The sequence below is a fragment of the Monodelphis domestica genome, chromosome 1 (genome assembly GCF_027887165.1).
Source record: "Monodelphis domestica isolate mMonDom1 chromosome 1, mMonDom1.pri, whole genome shotgun sequence".
Lineage (NCBI taxonomy): Eukaryota > Metazoa > Chordata > Mammalia > Didelphimorphia > Didelphidae > Monodelphis > Monodelphis domestica.
Genome location: NC_077227.1, coordinates 517,115,293 through 517,133,330, shown reverse-complemented (window position 1 = coordinate 517,133,330; position 18,038 = coordinate 517,115,293). Strand labels below are relative to the sequence as shown.

The 18,038-nt window shown below is 39.7% G+C and overlaps 1 protein-coding gene across 1 annotated transcript; it reads left to right on the top strand.

Annotated features, from left to right (window-relative positions):
- The first annotated feature begins 185 nt into the window (after positions 1-185).
- Positions 186-14,967, top strand: SUPT7L (SPT7 like, STAGA complex subunit gamma). Its single transcript, XM_001371205.5, has 5 exons — positions 186-351; positions 3,846-4,485; positions 5,920-6,244; positions 7,019-7,256; positions 11,214-14,967. Exons 2-5 carry the CDS (start codon positions 4,073-4,075, stop codon positions 11,474-11,476), a joined length of 1,239 nt encoding a protein of 412 aa, XP_001371242.2. The 5' UTR covers positions 186-351; positions 3,846-4,072; the 3' UTR covers positions 11,477-14,967.
- Positions 14,968-18,038: the final 3,071 nt, after the last annotated feature.

The window sequence follows — 18,038 nt, the reverse complement described above, 5'->3', positions numbered from 1 at the left end:
CTTGTCGACTTCAGTGATCTCACCTCACATCTGCAATCTCACCAACGAGACCGAGTTACTGTTCCAGAATTACCGAATAAAGGAAGCTTAGTTTCTTGTAAAGGACGGACGGACTTGTTTATGGGTTGCACCACTTAGTGACGACTTCCGGCGGCCACTTCCGACCTGAGGAGGGAGCTCCAGTCAGCCGTCGAGTTCTAGGGGCTTTCCTCTCTTTTTACTTCACGCGCCATTCTCCTGCCGCCGTACCAACCCCCCCCCCCCCTCCCCTTCCTCGCCCGACTGGCGTTTCTGGAGGCTCCGAGGTCCGTCTCAGACGTCACCCCATTCCAGCAGCTCCCCTGCAAGCCGGTAAGTACTCACCTAACTTTCTTTCTCTCCTTCCCTCCTTCTCTTTCTCTCCCGAGAGTTTAAGGAGTCATAGCTGATTATAGTCACGATTCAAGCCCAGACCCTCTGACTCTAGCACGCACCACCCTGCCTCACATCATCAGACCAGCCCCCTAATTTTACAGATGAGGAAATTGAGAGCCTCTGAAGGCAAGTTTCTTTGCTCAAGATCAGATAGATAATCAATGGCTCAGCTGTTACTGAACTCCTGTCTTAAACCTTCAAATGTAGTTATTTTTACTGAACTCTGCCCCTGTTGCCTATTGTCAAGGCCCTCTCAAGTCGATTTTCTTTTCTTTTTTTTTTAAACCCTTACCTTCTATCTTAAAGTCAATACAATGTATTGGTTCTAAGACAAAAGAGCAGTAAGGGCTAGGCTAGTAGGGATTAAGTGACTTGCCCATGGTCACACAGCTAGAAAGTGTTTCAGATTAATTTCTGAGGCAGTCTGTCCTTTGCTCTCACAAACACAGAATTGTAAGGGACCTCAGAGGCCATCTAATTCAACCTCCACGTGAAAAGGAATCCCCTCAATGGCATTCCCTATAAATTATCATCTAGTCTTTACTCAAACAGCCTTCCTGAAGGGAACTGACAAAGCTTCCTAAAGAGAAAGCCCATTCAGCTTTGGGATACCTCAAGATTTTCCTTATTTCAATCCTAAAATTTCTCCTTTGGAAAAGAGGAAAAAATCAGTTGCTATGTTTATTTGATAGCCCTTCAAATATACCAATCAAATCCCTTCTCAGGTTTCCTCTTCTCCGGGTTAAATATGTTCTGTTCCTTCAGCAGATCCTCATATAGTAGATTCTTGACCACTTAAAGCAAGGCAGAATGGATAGAGTTCTGGACCTGGAGTTAGGAAAACCTGGGTTAAAATTCCATGATTTAGTATTGATTTTGTTGTGGGAAAAACACTCCAAAGTTTGTAGCAGAAACTCATCCCAAGAAAGAGAGGCTGAAAACTGGGCTATTCCACCTCCCACCCCCAACCCTGGGGCTGATGGAATAGCCCCAGGGGTGGATCAGGGTGTGCATATTTGTTGAATATAAATATGGTGGGTGCTTTGGGGAGGCATTCCAGGCAGAAAACCTAGTGGAGGGGGCAGCTGGGTAGCTCAGTGGATTGAGAGTCAGGCCTAGAGATGGGAGGTCCTAGGTTCAAATATGGCCTCAGACACTTCCCAGCTGTGTGACCCTGGGCAAGTCACTTGACCCCCAATTGCCTAGCCCTTACCACTCTTCTGCCTTGGAGACAATACACAGTATTGACTCCAAGATGGAAGGTAAGGGTTTAAAAAAAAAAAACCTAGTGGAGGAGAAGCCTCACTATTTCTGGAATGCCCTCATCTCTGTGTGGTAGGGAGGATACAGTGCAATATAAAACCAGTATAACTAATGCAAATACAGAACAGAACAGTGCAAGACTATTATTAACTGGTTAATAATATATAGCAGTTAGAAATGTTTAGTAATACAGATTTTGCAACTTTTGCCAATCTAGTGCTAAATAGTGAAAAATACAAGACTTCAGAGCATGGGGATCCCCCTTCTATCACTGCCCACCTCCATCAATTTTTATCTTGTGAGCATGGGCAACTGCCTGAATTTCTCTGGATATCAGTTACCTTACTTGTAAAATAGAGATAGTATTAACTGTAGTATCTACCTCAGGATTCTTGTAAAGCTTTAATGAGATAGCAGTGGTAAAATATTTTGCAAATTTAAAATATTATATAAATGTCAGTTCTTTTATTTTCTCGATTGCCCTGGCCAGAGAAATGTATAATCAAGAAGGAACATGAGCTGATCATGTGGCAGAGCAAGAGATGGAAGACCCATTTACTCCAATGGCATCCTTTCAGTGTCCCCAGGAAAAAGGGAAAGCAACCCACATATTAGATGGATACCTTGTTGCAAATTTAGGAGAAGATGGACAAAAGAGTCTGATAGAATGGGGGAGTATGGATGGATTACAATCTACATCCACATCAATATATATCCAGTTGTTCTCTAATCAGGGCTGAGTATAGCCAGATTATTACCTTTCTAGTCATGGAGACTATACATGCCTTAATTTCGCCCAATATCACATTCAATTTATTGGATACTATATATACTGTTGACTTTTTTTTTAAACCCTTACCTTCCACCTTAGAATCAATACTATGTATTGGTTCTAAGGCAGACTGGTAAGGGTAAGGCAATAGAGGTTAATGACTTGACCAGGGTCACACAGCTGGGAAGTGTCTGAGGCCATATTTGAACCTAGGACCTCCCATCTCTAGGCCTGACTCTCAATCCACTGAACTACCCAGCTGCCCCTCACTGTTTTTGTAGAACTTGTAGTCTACTAAACCTCCAGACCTTCTTTAGGTGAACTCCGTTCTCCCTATTCTTGTTCAAACAGAGCTTCAGCTAGACAGGTGAATTGAGCTGCCAGGTCCAGGTTCTGCCCCCTATAAAGGAAACCTTTGGGTGGAGTTTAAGGCTCTATTCTTCAGCCCTCTAGTCAGAAGGAAGAGGTTGCTAGGGGAGGTAGGAAGGTTTTGAGCCAACCCTGAGTTCAGCAACACAATAGGAATATTTTTAGTAATCAACTTGTTCTGGGAAGAGAGTAGGAAGGTATCCGATAACTTCCTGAGGTATCTCATTCCATTTTAGGATAACTAATTTTTTTTAAGTCAACAAACATTTTTTAAATTTAAAGATACTTTCTTTTCCCAGTTACATGTAATAGCAATTTTCAGCATATGTTTTCCAAAATTATAAAATCTAAATTGTCTTCTTCCTTCTCTTCCCTCCCAACTCTAGGAGATGGTAAGCATTTTGATCTGGATTGTACATGTATTAAAGGATAACTAATTTTTAAAGAAGTTTTTCTCTGCATCAAGCCTACATCTGTTTAGAAATGTCCTACCCAGTGTTGTTAGTTTTGCATTTGCCTATGTCTGGATATTATCATAGCATTGTTATCATAACTGATCACTTTAAACTTTGTAAAGTTTTTTACATACAGAATCCCATTTGAACCTCACAACAATCCTATGAGGTAGGTACTGTAGGGACAATTATACTTACTTCAGAGAAGGGGAAGGAAATTCAGAGAGGGGAAGCAATGTACCTTTGGTCAATCAATATCAGAGACAGGATGTGAACCCAGGTCTTGACTTCCTTGTTTTTTTAAAATATTTTTTCATGGTTACATGATTCATTTTCTCTCCCCTCTTCCCTCCCCCTTTCTTGACTTTTTTAAAAATTTAAATTAATTTATTTAGTCAATTTAGAATATTATTTTTTTGGTTACAAGAATCATATTTTTTCCCTCCCTTCCCTACCCTCATCCTTCCTGAAACTGGGTCTTTCTTGACTTCTTAATGAAGATTAAAATTGCATTAGCTTTGTTGTCAGTTTGCTCGATTGTGATGATAAACATGTAATTTTTTTTTTTTCAGATCAGAAATCACGCATTTCTTCAATGACAACTATGTTAATCCTTCTACAGTATTACTGGCACAGACATTTTTCTTGGTAGTCTTGGACAGCCTGACCTTTCTTCCTCTGACAAGGATGATTTAAGGAGGTAACTTATCCCCTCTGCTTTCCATTTTGGAAGTCTTGTCTTGTGGATTGGAAAACATTGCTTTTTTCACACTTAAATTTAGCAACTCACTCTCAAAAAATGTTGAGATACTGGGGAGAGATCCCAATATCATCCAACCAAGCTAACAGAAGCTCCTTTGATTTGCTCCCACGGGAGTTCCGTCTGGTGGAAGTCCAGGATCCACTCCTTCACCAACCCTCTGCCAATAAGCCACGACCAACCACCATGCTGGACATCCCATCTGAGCCTTGCAGCCTCACCACCCACACAATCCAACTTATCCAACACAACCGGCGCCTACGATGCCTCATTGCTACAGCCCAGGCCCAGATGCAGCAACAGGCAGAGGGCATCAAAACTGAAGAGAGTGAACCACTTCCATCCTGTCCAGCTTCACCCCCTCTTCCTGATGACCTGCTTTCCTTGGATAGCAAGACTGGTAAAATGCCATTCCAGCTCAGGCACAGTGACCCAGAGAGTGACTTTTACCGGTAAGGAGGGGATCTAACATGGACTATTTGGTTAAGAGAATGTGCAAAATGAGTTGGTTCAATCTATTTTAAATGCTTTAGTGGTTTTTTGATAACTATGAAATGCAGTCATTGCTCTTGAGCAGGCAAGCAGTTATTTTGCTAGTTTGATTATTGAGTGACATATGTCAGATGAGTAGTAGAAAGAACATTTTACTTCTTGTCTACTTTTTAGAGGTAATTTAGCAAGCCATTTGTAAAAATTAAGTTTAGAAGATCAAATACCTCTGTCTAGAGGAAGCCTTTACCTCCCAGGTATGATGAGTTCTTCAGAAAAGATTAGAAAAACAGGAGTTTATAGCCTTCAAGGTTGGTTTTTTGGTTTTAACATTTTCTTTAATTTTTCATCATGAAGTCATACATAGTATTGGATATTAAGGATATCTTTTTTTTTATTAAGGATATCTCACCTTCTGCTTTAGAATTGGTACTAAGTATTAGTTCCCAAGACAGAAGAGCAGTTAGGATTAGGCAGTTGAGATTAAGTGACCTGTCCAGGGCCAAGCAGTCAGAGAGTGACTAAAGCCAGATTTAAACCCAGGACTTCCCATCCCCAAGCCTAGCTCTTTATCCACTGAGCCAGCTAGCTGCCCCTGTTAAGCATATCTTTGATAAATGCCCAATTTTTCCAACTCTGACATATCTAAAAGCCCTATTTTTTCTCTCTTTCTTGCGTCCATGGATTTGGAGAAACATACCACAAATATGTTTAGTCAAAATAAATTTTTTTTCTTTAATTCTTAGTGATTTAGAACCTTATTTCATATGACTATTGATAGCTTATATTTCTTCCTTTCAAAACTGCCAGTTTATATCTTTTGACTATCAGAGAATTTGCCTTATCTTTGTTTAACCTAAGTACTTCTATGATACACTAACCTGACCATATCAAAGAAGCACATGGCAAAGAAGAAAATATTCCCTCAGTTAAGAATATTCCTTCACATATGATTGTTTTGTAATGTCTGCAAGGTTAGGGAGTTGCTCCATTCAAAATTCCTTTTGTTTAGTTATCACATAAGCTATTTGCAGAACTAGGTGCAATTGTGCTGTCATTGTATTTAAAATGTTCACAAGAGGTAACTAAATATTTACTACATAGTAATTACTGAAGATACCTTCTGTTTCCATAGACTATTCATTGAAAAACAGGAGTTGAAATTGGCTAAAAGAGAACTAAACTTGGGGAGTTCCAAGATGTGATCATGGGGTGCCTGGGATATGTTTAGGCAGTATGAGAATGAAACCAGGAGAGCTAAGCAGGGAAATTAACTTGACCAAAATTTCCTACAATGGCAGTTGGATTTCTTGAACCTGGAAAAACCCTAGGAAAGTCAAGATAGATTTCCTGTACAGTGTGAGCCCTCATAACACTGCTCTGTCTCTACTTTTCAGAGGAAAGGGGGAACCTGTGACTGAACTGAGTTGGAACTCCTGTCGTCAGCTGCTTTACCAGTCAGTAGCCACAATCCTGGCTCACGCAGGCTTTGAATGTGCAAATGAAAGTGTCCTAGAGACTCTAACAGATGTGGCACATGAATATTGCCTTAAATTCACCAAGCTGCTTCGCTTTGCAGTGGACCGGGAGGCCCAGTTGGGGCAGACTCCCTTTCCTGATGTTATGGAGCAGGTGTTCCATGAGGTGGGCATTGGCAGTGTACTGTCTTTGCAGAAGTTCTGGCAGCACCGCATCAAGGACTATCACAGTTATATGTTACAGGTGAGAGGACCATGTGAAGAAGTAAACAAAGGAAACTGATTCGGGTTCCTTTAATCCCTTGAATTAGAGTAGAGTGGAAGGTATAGGGAAGGGGAAGAATCTTCATCTTTGGTGATCTTGTCCTTTATTTTCCTGAACCCCCTCACTTTGTTGCTCAACCCTCATTCCGTGTTTTAAGTGGGTGACCCCTCTATTAGTAAGATGCTCAATGGACAGAAATCCAAGGACCAGCATTTAACATATCTGCTAAAAAGAGGTAAAGACTGAGGTGGTAAATATATTCAGGGCTCTGAACTTGAGACCAGAAATTCATCTTTAATCTGATCTTCATTTGTGGCCATTTCTTCAGTTTCCCCAAGACTAAATGGAAGAAAGTATTTCTAATAGTAATAAAGTCTTTAATTAACCCAGGTCTACATGTCATCTACAATTATACCTATTTGGGGTACATATATTGCTAAGTGTTGGTTCCTACAGTTAAAAATAGAACCTTCTCACAGTCTCTCCTCTTTCTATCACTATCTTTCTTCACATTTTTTCATATACACATATCCTCTATCATAAATAAGCTTTCTCACCCTTCTCATGCCTTTCTCTCATTCTTGTGCTAAATAAATCTCCTTCATCTTTGAACTTATTTTGAACTTCTCTGTCATTCATACTCTTCCCTTTCCAACCCTCTCACTACCCCTTTTTTTCCCCAGGGGAAGAAAGATGAAGATCAACTTGCCTTCACCATTCTTTTGGAAAACTTTGTCTCTTGCCTGCTGACAGGTTAGCAAGCAGCTCTCTGAGGAGTATGAGAAGATTGTAAATCCTGAGAAGGCCACAGAAGATGCCAAACCAGTGAAGATCAAAGAGGAACTTGTCAGTGATATCACCTTCCCTGTCAGTGAGGAGCTGGAAGGAGACCTTGCATCTGGTGACCAATCTCTGCCAGTAGGAGTTCTTGGAGCTCAAAATGAAAGGTTCTCTTCCAACCTGGAAGTGGAGGCTTCCCCACAAGCTTCAGGTAGTAAAAATCAACTTACTGACACTGCCCTTACTCCATTTCTTTTGCTTCTTTCCATATGAAATGAAACCCTTGAGGAAATGAGAGGTGAGCTGGGGATAAAAGAATGAAAGAAGGAGAGGAAAGGAAAGTGAGAATGAAAAGCCTAGAATTTAAAAATGCCAGGTCATAAGACATTTCAGTTAGATACTTGGATTCTGAAGATACCTCCTCTCTCCTTTTTGTTCTTATTGGAAAGATAAATCAGGCTAGAGTAGACATTCTCTAAAATAGTTTTCAATTATAGTATGATTATAAGAAAGCTGCTGAGTGAGTTGAATTCTCTCTTCCCAAAAATTGGTAAATGTACAGTTGTACATCCTAGCTCACTCATTTAAATTAATTTTTTAGCTAGATGGTGCAAGTGGATAAAATGCTGGGCCAGGAGTCAGGAAGACCTGAGTCCAAATGTGGTATAGAATAGAGATTGGGGCAATTTTTTGTCATGTGAGTAGTATCATGCCTGATAAAAGTGGGATACCTTGGGTGACTTCTGGAACTCAAAAGTGGAAGGGAGCAAGTCCTAGTTTTATAGCTAAGGCTATGTTATTAGGAATAATGCTCATTGATTAGAGATTTGGGATAGGGTTAATTGATTGGTTATAGATGCATTATAAATAATATAAAATATGATTATAGATGCTATGACTTGAGTTAAGAAGTATTTGATTGCAGATTCTGTATTGTGTGTGTGGTCTGGATAGGTTATTATTGGAATGATAGCTAGTATGTTAATTTCCAAACCTCTTCAGGAGGTTAATCAGTGGTTACTAATTAGTGTAATTGATGTTCCTATTAGTAAGCTAAGTGAGATAATTATTAGTACATATGGAGACATTAGTATAGTAAGGATGTAAGCCAACATTTTCGAGGTATGGACCTGATAGCTTATTTAGCTGACCTTACTAGAATGTGGTATAAAAGAAACAGAGAATTTTGAGTTCTTAGATATTATTCTATAAATAAGAGGATTTAAACCCCTATAATTTATCCTATCAAGACAATTTTTTTTGTTAGACGTTTCTTGGGGGTGGGGGGGTGCTTGATAGTGCAATTGGAATGGAAATAAATCATAAGCAGAGCAATAGTGTAATTGGTAGAGTAATATAGGGCCAGTGAGGGAGGTTACACCCACCCACACTGGTGAATTGGGGAGGAGAGAAAAAGGGTTGAGAGAATGAGAGGGGAGAAGAGGTTGAACTTCCCCTCTCTTCCCCTCAGTGAAAATACCCTGAGTTTGTCTCCCTGAGGGACAGAATATATCTTCTCAGAGAATGGGGTTAGGAGGTGAAGGTTAAGGACTGGAGGAGAGGACTTTAGAGAATTGACCCACTGCCTCCCTTCTTGATCTTTTTCCTGATAGATTTTCCTGCCTCTGGATCCTCCCAGTACCTCAACTACCACTTTTCCCTTTAAGATCTGGGTTCACTCCTCAGTTCTGGTCTTGAGCTAGTCCTCCTCTTTTGGGAGAGGTATGGTTCTCCCCAAATCTTCAGTCCCCTTCTTTGGAATCAGAAAGTAGACAGACTTGATCCAAATAGTAATATTTTAATAGAGAATCACACAGTGAAGGGGAAAATTAATATTGGGTAAGGAAACTGGGTAGCAAGAGTCCCTAACAACTGGCAGACTGACCCCCCCAAAATCTCGGGGGTCCAGGCCCTCAGCCTTGACCCCTCTTCTGGTCAGCTGCTGGTTTGTCCGTACTCCTGAGCTAATCTGGGTAAATGATGGAGTTCAGGACAAATTGGGGATAGAGAAGTAGAGAATATCCTTGGAGAGGATTTCTTCCGTAGATGGCTTCTTTCAAAGTCCACTCTATAATGTTTGAGTTGCATGAGAGGATTCAGGGATTCACTAAGAAACAGTGGATGTCCAGAGGAACCTTCAGCCTCAGAGATCCTATTCTCCAGCTCTCAGCTGGAGGAGTCCATTTGAAGTGGTAGTTTCTGAGTTCCCCTCAGCCTCTGTTCTTTCCCTGGAATCCTGGGTCTCTTCCTTTCTGCCCCTCCCCCATGTGGGCTGTTTCTTGCTTCATTGGGTCATATTTCCTTCTTTTGCATCTTACTCTCTTTTGCAAATTCTTCTCTTACAGTAGGAAATTTTTTCATAATAAGTACATTAGTTGATCATATAGGAATCATGGATATGTTCAAATTCATAAGAAAGCTACTATTAGGAGTATTGCTTTAATTATGAAGGTTGTTGGTTAAGGTAAGGAAAATTATAATTGAGGGGTGAACCTAGGAAGCGAATAGTTGTTATGGCATTTATTACAATGATATTAGTGTATTCTGCTAGAAAATAAATAAGGTGAATGGTCCTGCAGCATATTCTACATTGAAGCATGAAACGAGTTCTGATTCTCCTTCTGTTAGATCAAATGGAACTCAGATTGTTTCAGCTAATATGGAAATATATCATATTATGGCTAGGGGCCATGTTGAGGTAATTAATCATGTTTTCTTGGGTAATTGTTGGGGTTTTTTAGAGTGAAAGAGCCGTTTATAAGTAGGTTGGAAAGTAAAATAATAGCTAGTGTTATTTCGTATGAAATTGTTTGAGCAACTGCTTGTAGGGCTCCAGTTAGGGTGTATTTGGAATTTGATGCTTATTCTGATCATAAAATTGAGTCCAGTTCAGATAGGGCTAAAACAAAATAAAAGTCCAAGGTTGAGATCAATTAGTGTATGGGGTATGGGTAGTGGGGTTCAAATGGTTAGGGCAAGGGTAATGACTAAATTTGGTATCATAATGAATATTGAGATTGATTGACCTTGTGTTTTATGATCTTGTGACCTTGTGCAAGTCATTTAACCCCATCTACCTCAGTTTCCTCATCTATAAAATAAGCTGGAAAAGGAAGTGGCAAACCACTGTAGTATCCCTGCCAAAAAAAAACCAAAGGAGGTTATGAAGAGTTGGATGTGACTAAAAACTCAAAAATAACAAAGATCTTCATCATTTTCTTTAGTCCAACTATGCAAATTAACTAATACTAGGACCTAATACCCTTCCCTGAAAACTTACTCTGATCACTTATGGTGGCATGAAGGGGATCCTGGGTTCTTCATGGCTATACCCGTAGGACACAAATTCTGCAGGTCCCACCCAGCTGGAAAAGCTTCAAGTACAGATTCATCCAGCATTGGACTCTTATGTTGTTATTTAGCCACTAGCGTAGCCATGTTTAAGGAGGACCATCACTGGAGGTCTTGTAGGATAATGAAATTTTTGGTTGTATCAACTGTCAAAGATGATTTACTTAGTTATAACTGGATTGGAGTCAGCTCTTTGGGGTTTTAGTGATAGTGATTGTGGACCTGGGAGAAGTCAGGCCTGACTCTTAAAATGTTTTTGAAGTATCAAGCAAAGAGCCCAACAAATAGGAAATGTTAAATAGCAAAGAGAGTCTGGGACGAATTGCTACAGACTCACAAAATAGTCTGCTATTCATAGACATAAAACTCCCCTTCCTGGGTCAAGAGATCTGACCAAACAAGGATAGTGATAAGTTTGACTGCCTGATACAGTGCCAGAGAACCAGAAGAAAAGGCTAGAAAACAGGCTCCATGTAAAGGAGGAACTCAAAGGCAGCATCTTCATGAGCTCCTGAACTAAGCAGGGAAACTCCCATCCTTTTTATCTCCCCTTGAAGAGCCTAGGAAAAGTGGGGATTTTCTGAATTTGTTTCCCTTTTAGAGTGACATAATGGAAGGCATGCTCTTTTCTAGAGATAGCTTCCTTGTCCATAGACAGTACTAGACTGCATAGGCCATTGGTCTGACATGATATTATATTGCTTCTCCTCTTCATAGCCTTTAAACTCATTGGCACACAATCTTCTTTTTATATGCTTTCACTAACCTTTCTGTGTTTATTTTGGTGTTGATATTTGACTGTTGAAATATTTTCTAGGTGCTGAAGTAAATGCTTCCCCTCTTTGGAATTTGGCCCCAGTTAAAATAGAGTCCCAGGAAAGTGAAGAAGGCACTGTCTCTGGGCATGGCGTACTAGGCAGTGACGTCTTTGAAGAGCCCATGTCAGGCATCAGTGAGGCTGGGATACCCCAGAGTCCTGATGGCTCAGAGAGCAGCTATGGGTCCCACTCCCCTGACAGCCTCATGGGATCCTCCCCTGTATTCAACCAGCGTTGCAAGAAAAGGATAAGAAAAATATAGGAGGAAAAGGAAGAGCTTTTATTCCAAACCAATAAGGTGCCAATCATGGACAATGAATGGAGACAGAGGGGTCCAGAGGCTGTTCCCAGAATCTCCAGAAATGGGTTTGGCCAAAAATGGTTTTTCCCCTCCATGGAGACTATCAGTACAGTTTTGCATGAACAGAAACAGGTGGTAATCACGAGACCGGAATTCTGTTTTGGCTTCAGTGCTGACTTTGGGATGGGAACAAGTTACTGAACTCTGAATATGTTCTTCTTTTCTACCATGAAAAACACACACATGTTGGCTGCAACTTGTTTCCCTGAGAGAGTTCTGGAGATAGTTATGGTGATTGACCAGATATGTGTTAAAGCTATTACTTAATAGCTGTGTTTAGACTTGGGCCCTCTACCTATACAGGGATTTTGTATATATGTATTTTATTTCGTTTCCTTCATTAACAGGTGGAAGTCATTAAAAGCAAATAGCCAACACAAATAAATGGCTTCTTCCACCAATAAATATCAGCAATGCCACCTGCGACATTTTTTTAAAGCCTGTGGTGTGGACACATGTCACCCCAACCCCTCTCAGTCCTGTCTTTTCTTCTTGCTTCTTCTTTGTCCTCCAACCTCTTGAGCAGGCCTTCCCCCCAACTTCATTTTTTGTAAAGTATGTTGCCTTAGCCTTTTCTCCTTTTCTTTCATACTTATGTGTGTGACGGTATCGCGGTGGAGTGTGCTTAAGTAAAACTGGGAAAAATAAAGGGAAGTTCTTTGGCCTGTGGAGTGGCCTGCAGATTAGTGTTCTTCTGATGGTTTATCTAGGGACAAAGTTGTGCTGTTACTGCTATTCCCCGTATCGTCTGAACAAACATTTATTAAGCACTTAATACATATCTAGAGCTTTGGAAATACAAAGGCAGAACAAAACTCCACCTGATTAAGGAGTTTACACTGTGGTGGGGAATTATATAACATGCACAGATTTTATATATAAAGTAATAAAAGAATTTTAAGAGCCTAAGCCAACATGAACCAGGTCTGGGCCTGGCTGGTTGCACTGAGTCATTTTTTGTCCTCCTTAGCATGTTATCCCTACTTAGAGTTACTTCAGAAAAGTCTTCTAATGATACTCATGCTAAAATCATGGCTAGGTTTTTCTAAATGAAGCTAATAGAATCCTCAACTCCTTTGGTGCACAGAATAAAGTGTTAGATCCAGGGTCATGAAAATCTGAGTTCAAATCCAGTCTTAGATACTTAACTCTGTAACCCTGGACAAGCAACATTTAACTCCTGTTGGTCTCAGTTTCATCAACTGTAAAATGGGGATAATAACAGCACCCACCTTGAAAGTTGTTAACATTAAAAGAGAGTATTTGTAAAGTGATTGGTACCATGTCTGGCACATAATAGGTGCTTAATAAAAATGTTTATTCTGAGGCTAGGTAGCACAGTGAATAGAACATTCAGACCTGGAGGTGAGAGAACTTGGGTTCAAATCTAACCTTAGATACTTCCTAGCTGTGTGGCCCTAGGCAAGTCACTTAACCCATTTGCCTAGCCTATCTGTTGTTACTAAGACAGAAAGTAAGGATTTTTAAAAATAAAAATGTTCATTCTCTATATGCAACATGGGTATTGAGTAAGGGACAGCTTTTATTTCCCACACAGGAAATGCAAGAGACATAAAGGATTTATGAACAAATGCAAAAAACATAAGCACACAATCCTTGAGCTTTCTCCGTGATCCCCAGATTTAGGAAATCAAACTTGGAATTGCCATTAGAGCTATATCCTGTCTTTATAGGGAAATCTCCAATAAAGTCATATGCTGTCCCCAAGTGTGTCATTGTAGTTTAGATTCTCCCCAGAGGTAACATTTCAAGGGTGATGAGCAAGCATTTCACTTTCCATTAGACCCTTACTGTAGACTCAGCATATTCATTAGCTTTGTCCTCCATGTAGATATTACACAGGAATTATGTGGATAATTTTTCCCAAAAAAGCACCTGACTTTTGGAGGGCAGTGATCACATAGCTAGTCTAGATTTTTCCTACTTGGTAATGGAGAAGTTAACCAATAACAATTGGTGGGAAAATCGGATAACAATGGAGAAAAATTAGATCTACATTTTGTGTCATCTAGAAAAAATTCCAAATCAATGATCTAAATTTAAAAATGTTAGAAAGTTGGAATAAAATGGTATGATAGCTATACCACAGTTGTGAAAAGGAAGAAAACTATGGTTAAAATATAAAAAAATATAAACAAAAGCAGAACGGGTTGATCACAAAATTCAACAGATTTTTGTACAATAAGTCACTCAATTGTTAAAAAATGGAAAAAAATATTTTGCAAATCCTTTTGACAAAAAGCAAACATACAAAATCTAAAAAGAATGTGGTGAGTATAAAGAATAAGTACCCAAATGTTTGAGGGGAATGTGGATAGAATCTAAATTATCAATCACCACTAGAAAAATTCTTGCAATTCCCTAGTAGTCAGAGAAATATGCATTAACATTTTTTTGGACCAGACTTTTAATTTGATTATTATAGGAAATTCCCAATGCCGGTCAGCACTTTCTTTGTAACTAATAAGTCTTGGAGAGTTATCTGGGCCACTGGGAGGTCCTGTAACCCTCCAGGGTCACACAGCCAGCATGTATCAGAAACAGGCCTTGAGCATGTCTTCCTAACTTCAAGGCCATCTGTCTATGGCATGCCACCTCTGCACAATCTTATACTCATTAAATTGGCAAAAGTAGTTATAAATGATAAAATTCAGTGTTGGTAGGGCCATGGAGAAAGGATACACTATTTGCAGGCTGGGAGAAGCCAAATAAGAACAATCTTTTTGGAAAGCAAGATGGTGATGTGTGAGAATCAAAACCTCAGAGGCCATCTACATGCCAGTTGAATGTAAGCTTCTTATAGATTAAGGGCCATGTCTTCTGTCTTCTTAAATCCCCAGTGCCTTGCATGTAGTAAGTACTTAATATTTGCTGGATTATGTATAATGACAAATGCCCATCCAACTTTTGTGTGGAGATATACAAAGAAAAATAAAGGGGGGGGGGGGCTTCAATGTATACATCAGCATTTTTCAACCTGAATCCTGTGAAGCCCATTACTTTTTTTTTTTAAACCTTATCTTCTGTCTTAGTTGATACTGTGTTTTGGTTCCAAGGCAGAAGAGCAGTAAGGGCTAGGAAATGGGGGTTAAGTGACTTGCCCAGGGTCACAGAGCTGGGAAGTGTCTGAGGCCAGGAAACCAATCAATGTTTTTCTTTGTAAAGATATTTTATTTTACCAATTACATATAATTTTCCACATAAATTTTCTAAAGTTACATGATCCAAGCTGTCTTCTTCCCTCCCCTTTCCCAGAGATAGTAAGCAATTTGATCTGGATTATACATATTTTATGTAAAATACATTTCCATATTGTTCATGTAAGAAAACATTCATATAGTCAAAACCCAATAAACTAAAGTGAAAAATCATACACTTTGATCTGTATTCTGACCCTAACAGTTCTTTCTCTGGGGGTGGATAGCATGCTTTGTCAGAAGTCCCTCAGAATTGCCTTGGATCATTGTATTGCTGAGGGTAGCCAAGTCTTTCACAGTTGATCATTCCACATTTTTGCCATTAATGTGTACAACGTTCTGGTTCTGTTTATTTCACTCTGCATCAGTTCATACTGGTCTTTCCAGCTCTTTCTGAAATCATTCCTCACAGTATAATAGTATCCTATCACCATCATATATGATAACTTGGTCAGCCATTCCCCAATTTCCAATTCTTTGCCATCACAAAAAAGGTTGCTATAAATATTTCTGTAGAGGTAGATCCCTTCCCCCCACCTTTTTTAAAATTCCTTTAGTACACAGACCTAATTGTGGTATTATTGGATCAAAGAAACCTATTACTTCTTAAGGCAGCCCATTTCATTTACTTTGGGGAAGCTTTAACTTTAATTTTGGAAAGTTTTTTTTCCCCTTACCAGGTGGCAGATTTCTCTAGTTAGGGATCATTGTGAAGCAGTTTTCCTTCTCCTTTTTGACACTGAATTGGAGCATACTTCATAGCATTCCTCTACAAATGGCCTTTGAGTGTATCTGTTGCTGAAATCAAAATGAGGGACAGGATGCAGAAGATGGCCAAGAGTGGGGCTACTTTAGGAATTCCTATTTCCCAGGAGTGACTGGATTCAGTTCTTTTGGAATGAACACTGTTAAGCTTTCCTTTTATTTAGTCCATGAGTGGATTGAGTGATTTCTTTTTAAGTCAGCACTAAAAAGGGAATAATGACTGGGACCTCCAAATGGGTAAGGAGACAAACCTGCCATGGCACAAGTTTTATGTCTTATGGAATTTCTCCCTCTAGGAATATTAGGGGGTGACACTAGGGGGAAGTCACCACATAATTCTTGTGCATGCTTAGTTAAACTGACATGACTCAAGCTTCGAGTTGTGATTTTTAGATTTTCTCCATCTTGCTTGGTCTAGCACCCAGGAATGTGCACACCCACACTACACAGGCATGTGCTAGCTAATGGCAAACAGGAACAAATGACTGCCCCCCTGGGCTGTCCTTAGCCAAGCTTGAGCCACCATTGGCACATGTGAGATGCAGGAAGTGATGTAGAGAACAGCCTCTGGAGTTCTCGTCACTTCCTGTGGAAAGGGTTAGATGCCAGTTTGATCCTGGAGCTTGAGCTTGGAGGAGCCCCGATCCGTCACGTGAGTGATAAGGACTGACTCCCTTCTTTCTCTTGGCTCAGCCTGAGCCAGAGCAGTTTTGAGTTAACTCCTTTCTCTTTCTCTCTCTCAATTTCTTCCTCCTGCTGTAATTAAATCACCATAAAACTCCATTCTAACTTGAGTGTTTCATTTAGGATTTTATAGATAAAATCCTTGGCGACCAATTATTATATTCAGTCCCAACCCCTAAAATTTAACCCTTACAGAGTGTCACCTGGAGACAAACAGATCTAAGCAGTAGCTGCTCCAAGCCAAGCATTATTTAGATAGAAACACTGTACACATAGGCTCAAAGTGTTTAATATAAATCAAGGGAATTGGAGTAAATGACCTCTGAGATCTTGCCTAGCTCCTGGCGTAGCAAACCTGGCAGACTCTCAAACCATTTTTTTTTTAAATTGTAAAATTCAAAACCCTTGCCTTCTCTCTTAAAATCAACACTGTGGATATTGGTTCTAAAGCAAAAGAGTGACAGGGACTAGAAAATGGGGTTGTGACTTGCCTAAGGTCACACAGTTAAGTCTCCAAGACCAAATTTGAACCCATGACCTCCTGTTCTAGGCCTAGCCCTCTATTCATTGAACCACCTAGTTGCCCCCCCCCAACCATCATTCTTTTTTCAAAATTAATTTTAATTGATTATTTAGAATATTTTTTCATGGTTACATGATTCACATTCTTTCCCTCCCCCCTCATGGAGTCAGCAAGCGATTCCACTGGATCCAATCACCATTCTTAACAAAACGCTACACTATCAGCAAGGTGAAGGGAACGTTAAAACTGGTAGTTTCATTTTCTTCCATAAACTACTCCTACTGTCCCAACTCTTCACTTAAATTTGCTTCCTCCTTTCATGACCCCAAAGGGAAGCAATATTAGATTTTAGTCTTTTCTCTCCACTCATTTCATAACTGCTTACAATCTACCTTCTGACCTCAACAATTGAAATCAATCTCTCCAAGATTACCAAAGACTGCTTACTTGTCGAATCCAATAGCCTCTTCTCAGGCCCCATCCTTCTTAAGCTCATACCTTATTAATGATAACAGTCGATAGAGGGCTGGCCTCAGGGTCAGAAATAGCTGGGCCAAACTTCTCCCTGACAGACTGGCAGTCACTTAACCAGTATCCAGAGAGATCTTGTATGAATCTCCTTCCTCGAGTGGTGCTCAAAATTGAACGCAATACTTTATATTAAGTATACTTAAATTTTATAGTAGTAGTAGTAGTCTCAGTAACCGAGGATGACGATTGTCTTTGTGCATTTTCATCTATGGTGTATAGATGAATGTGCACAAAGACACTTGTGCATGGAGATTTAAGTGGAAAAGTAAGTAAACATAAGATAATTTATTGGAGACACTTGACATACCCACTAATTTAGGCCAGAAGTTGTAGAATCATGACTCATATGAAATTGATGTAAAATGACTGGAAAATTGTGAGGATGTTATGAAGACAGAAACCCCCTGTTTCGGGTTTCTTCTCTCTCATTTTCTCCCTCTGGAATCCTAGACTGTTACCGATTTGTCACGACTTTACATTTGGGATCTCTGTATTCTTTTTCCATTAGACAAACATTCTGTTCTTATTTGCAACTCTGTAATATACCTAGTGGTATAGATAACTATCTAGAAACCCTGTAGAATTCCTTTAGTAATGCATAAAAGTTCAATTTTCTATCACTTCACTTTAGGAAGCATAGGGATTTCAGGCAAGCCAAAAGTGCTCTCTACAATTGCTTAAAACATAAATAAATTTATTTCTAATAGATGTGCTCACTAACCCTTAAGCATATGCTAAATTT

Bases quoted from the DNA above. Each gene is read 5' to 3' on its own strand.
- SUPT7L (XM_001371205.5), top strand. From the start codon at position 4,073: ATGTTGAGATACTGGGGAGAGATCCCAATATCATCCAACCAAGCTAAC. The intron at 4,486-5,919 runs GTAAGGAGGGGA...TCTACTTTTCAG, and splicing joins CCAGAGAGTGACTTTTACCG to AGGAAAGGGGGAACCTGTGA. The intron at 6,245-7,018 runs GTGAGAGGACCA...GCCTGCTGACAG, and splicing joins ATCACAGTTATATGTTACAG to GTTAGCAAGCAGCTCTCTGA.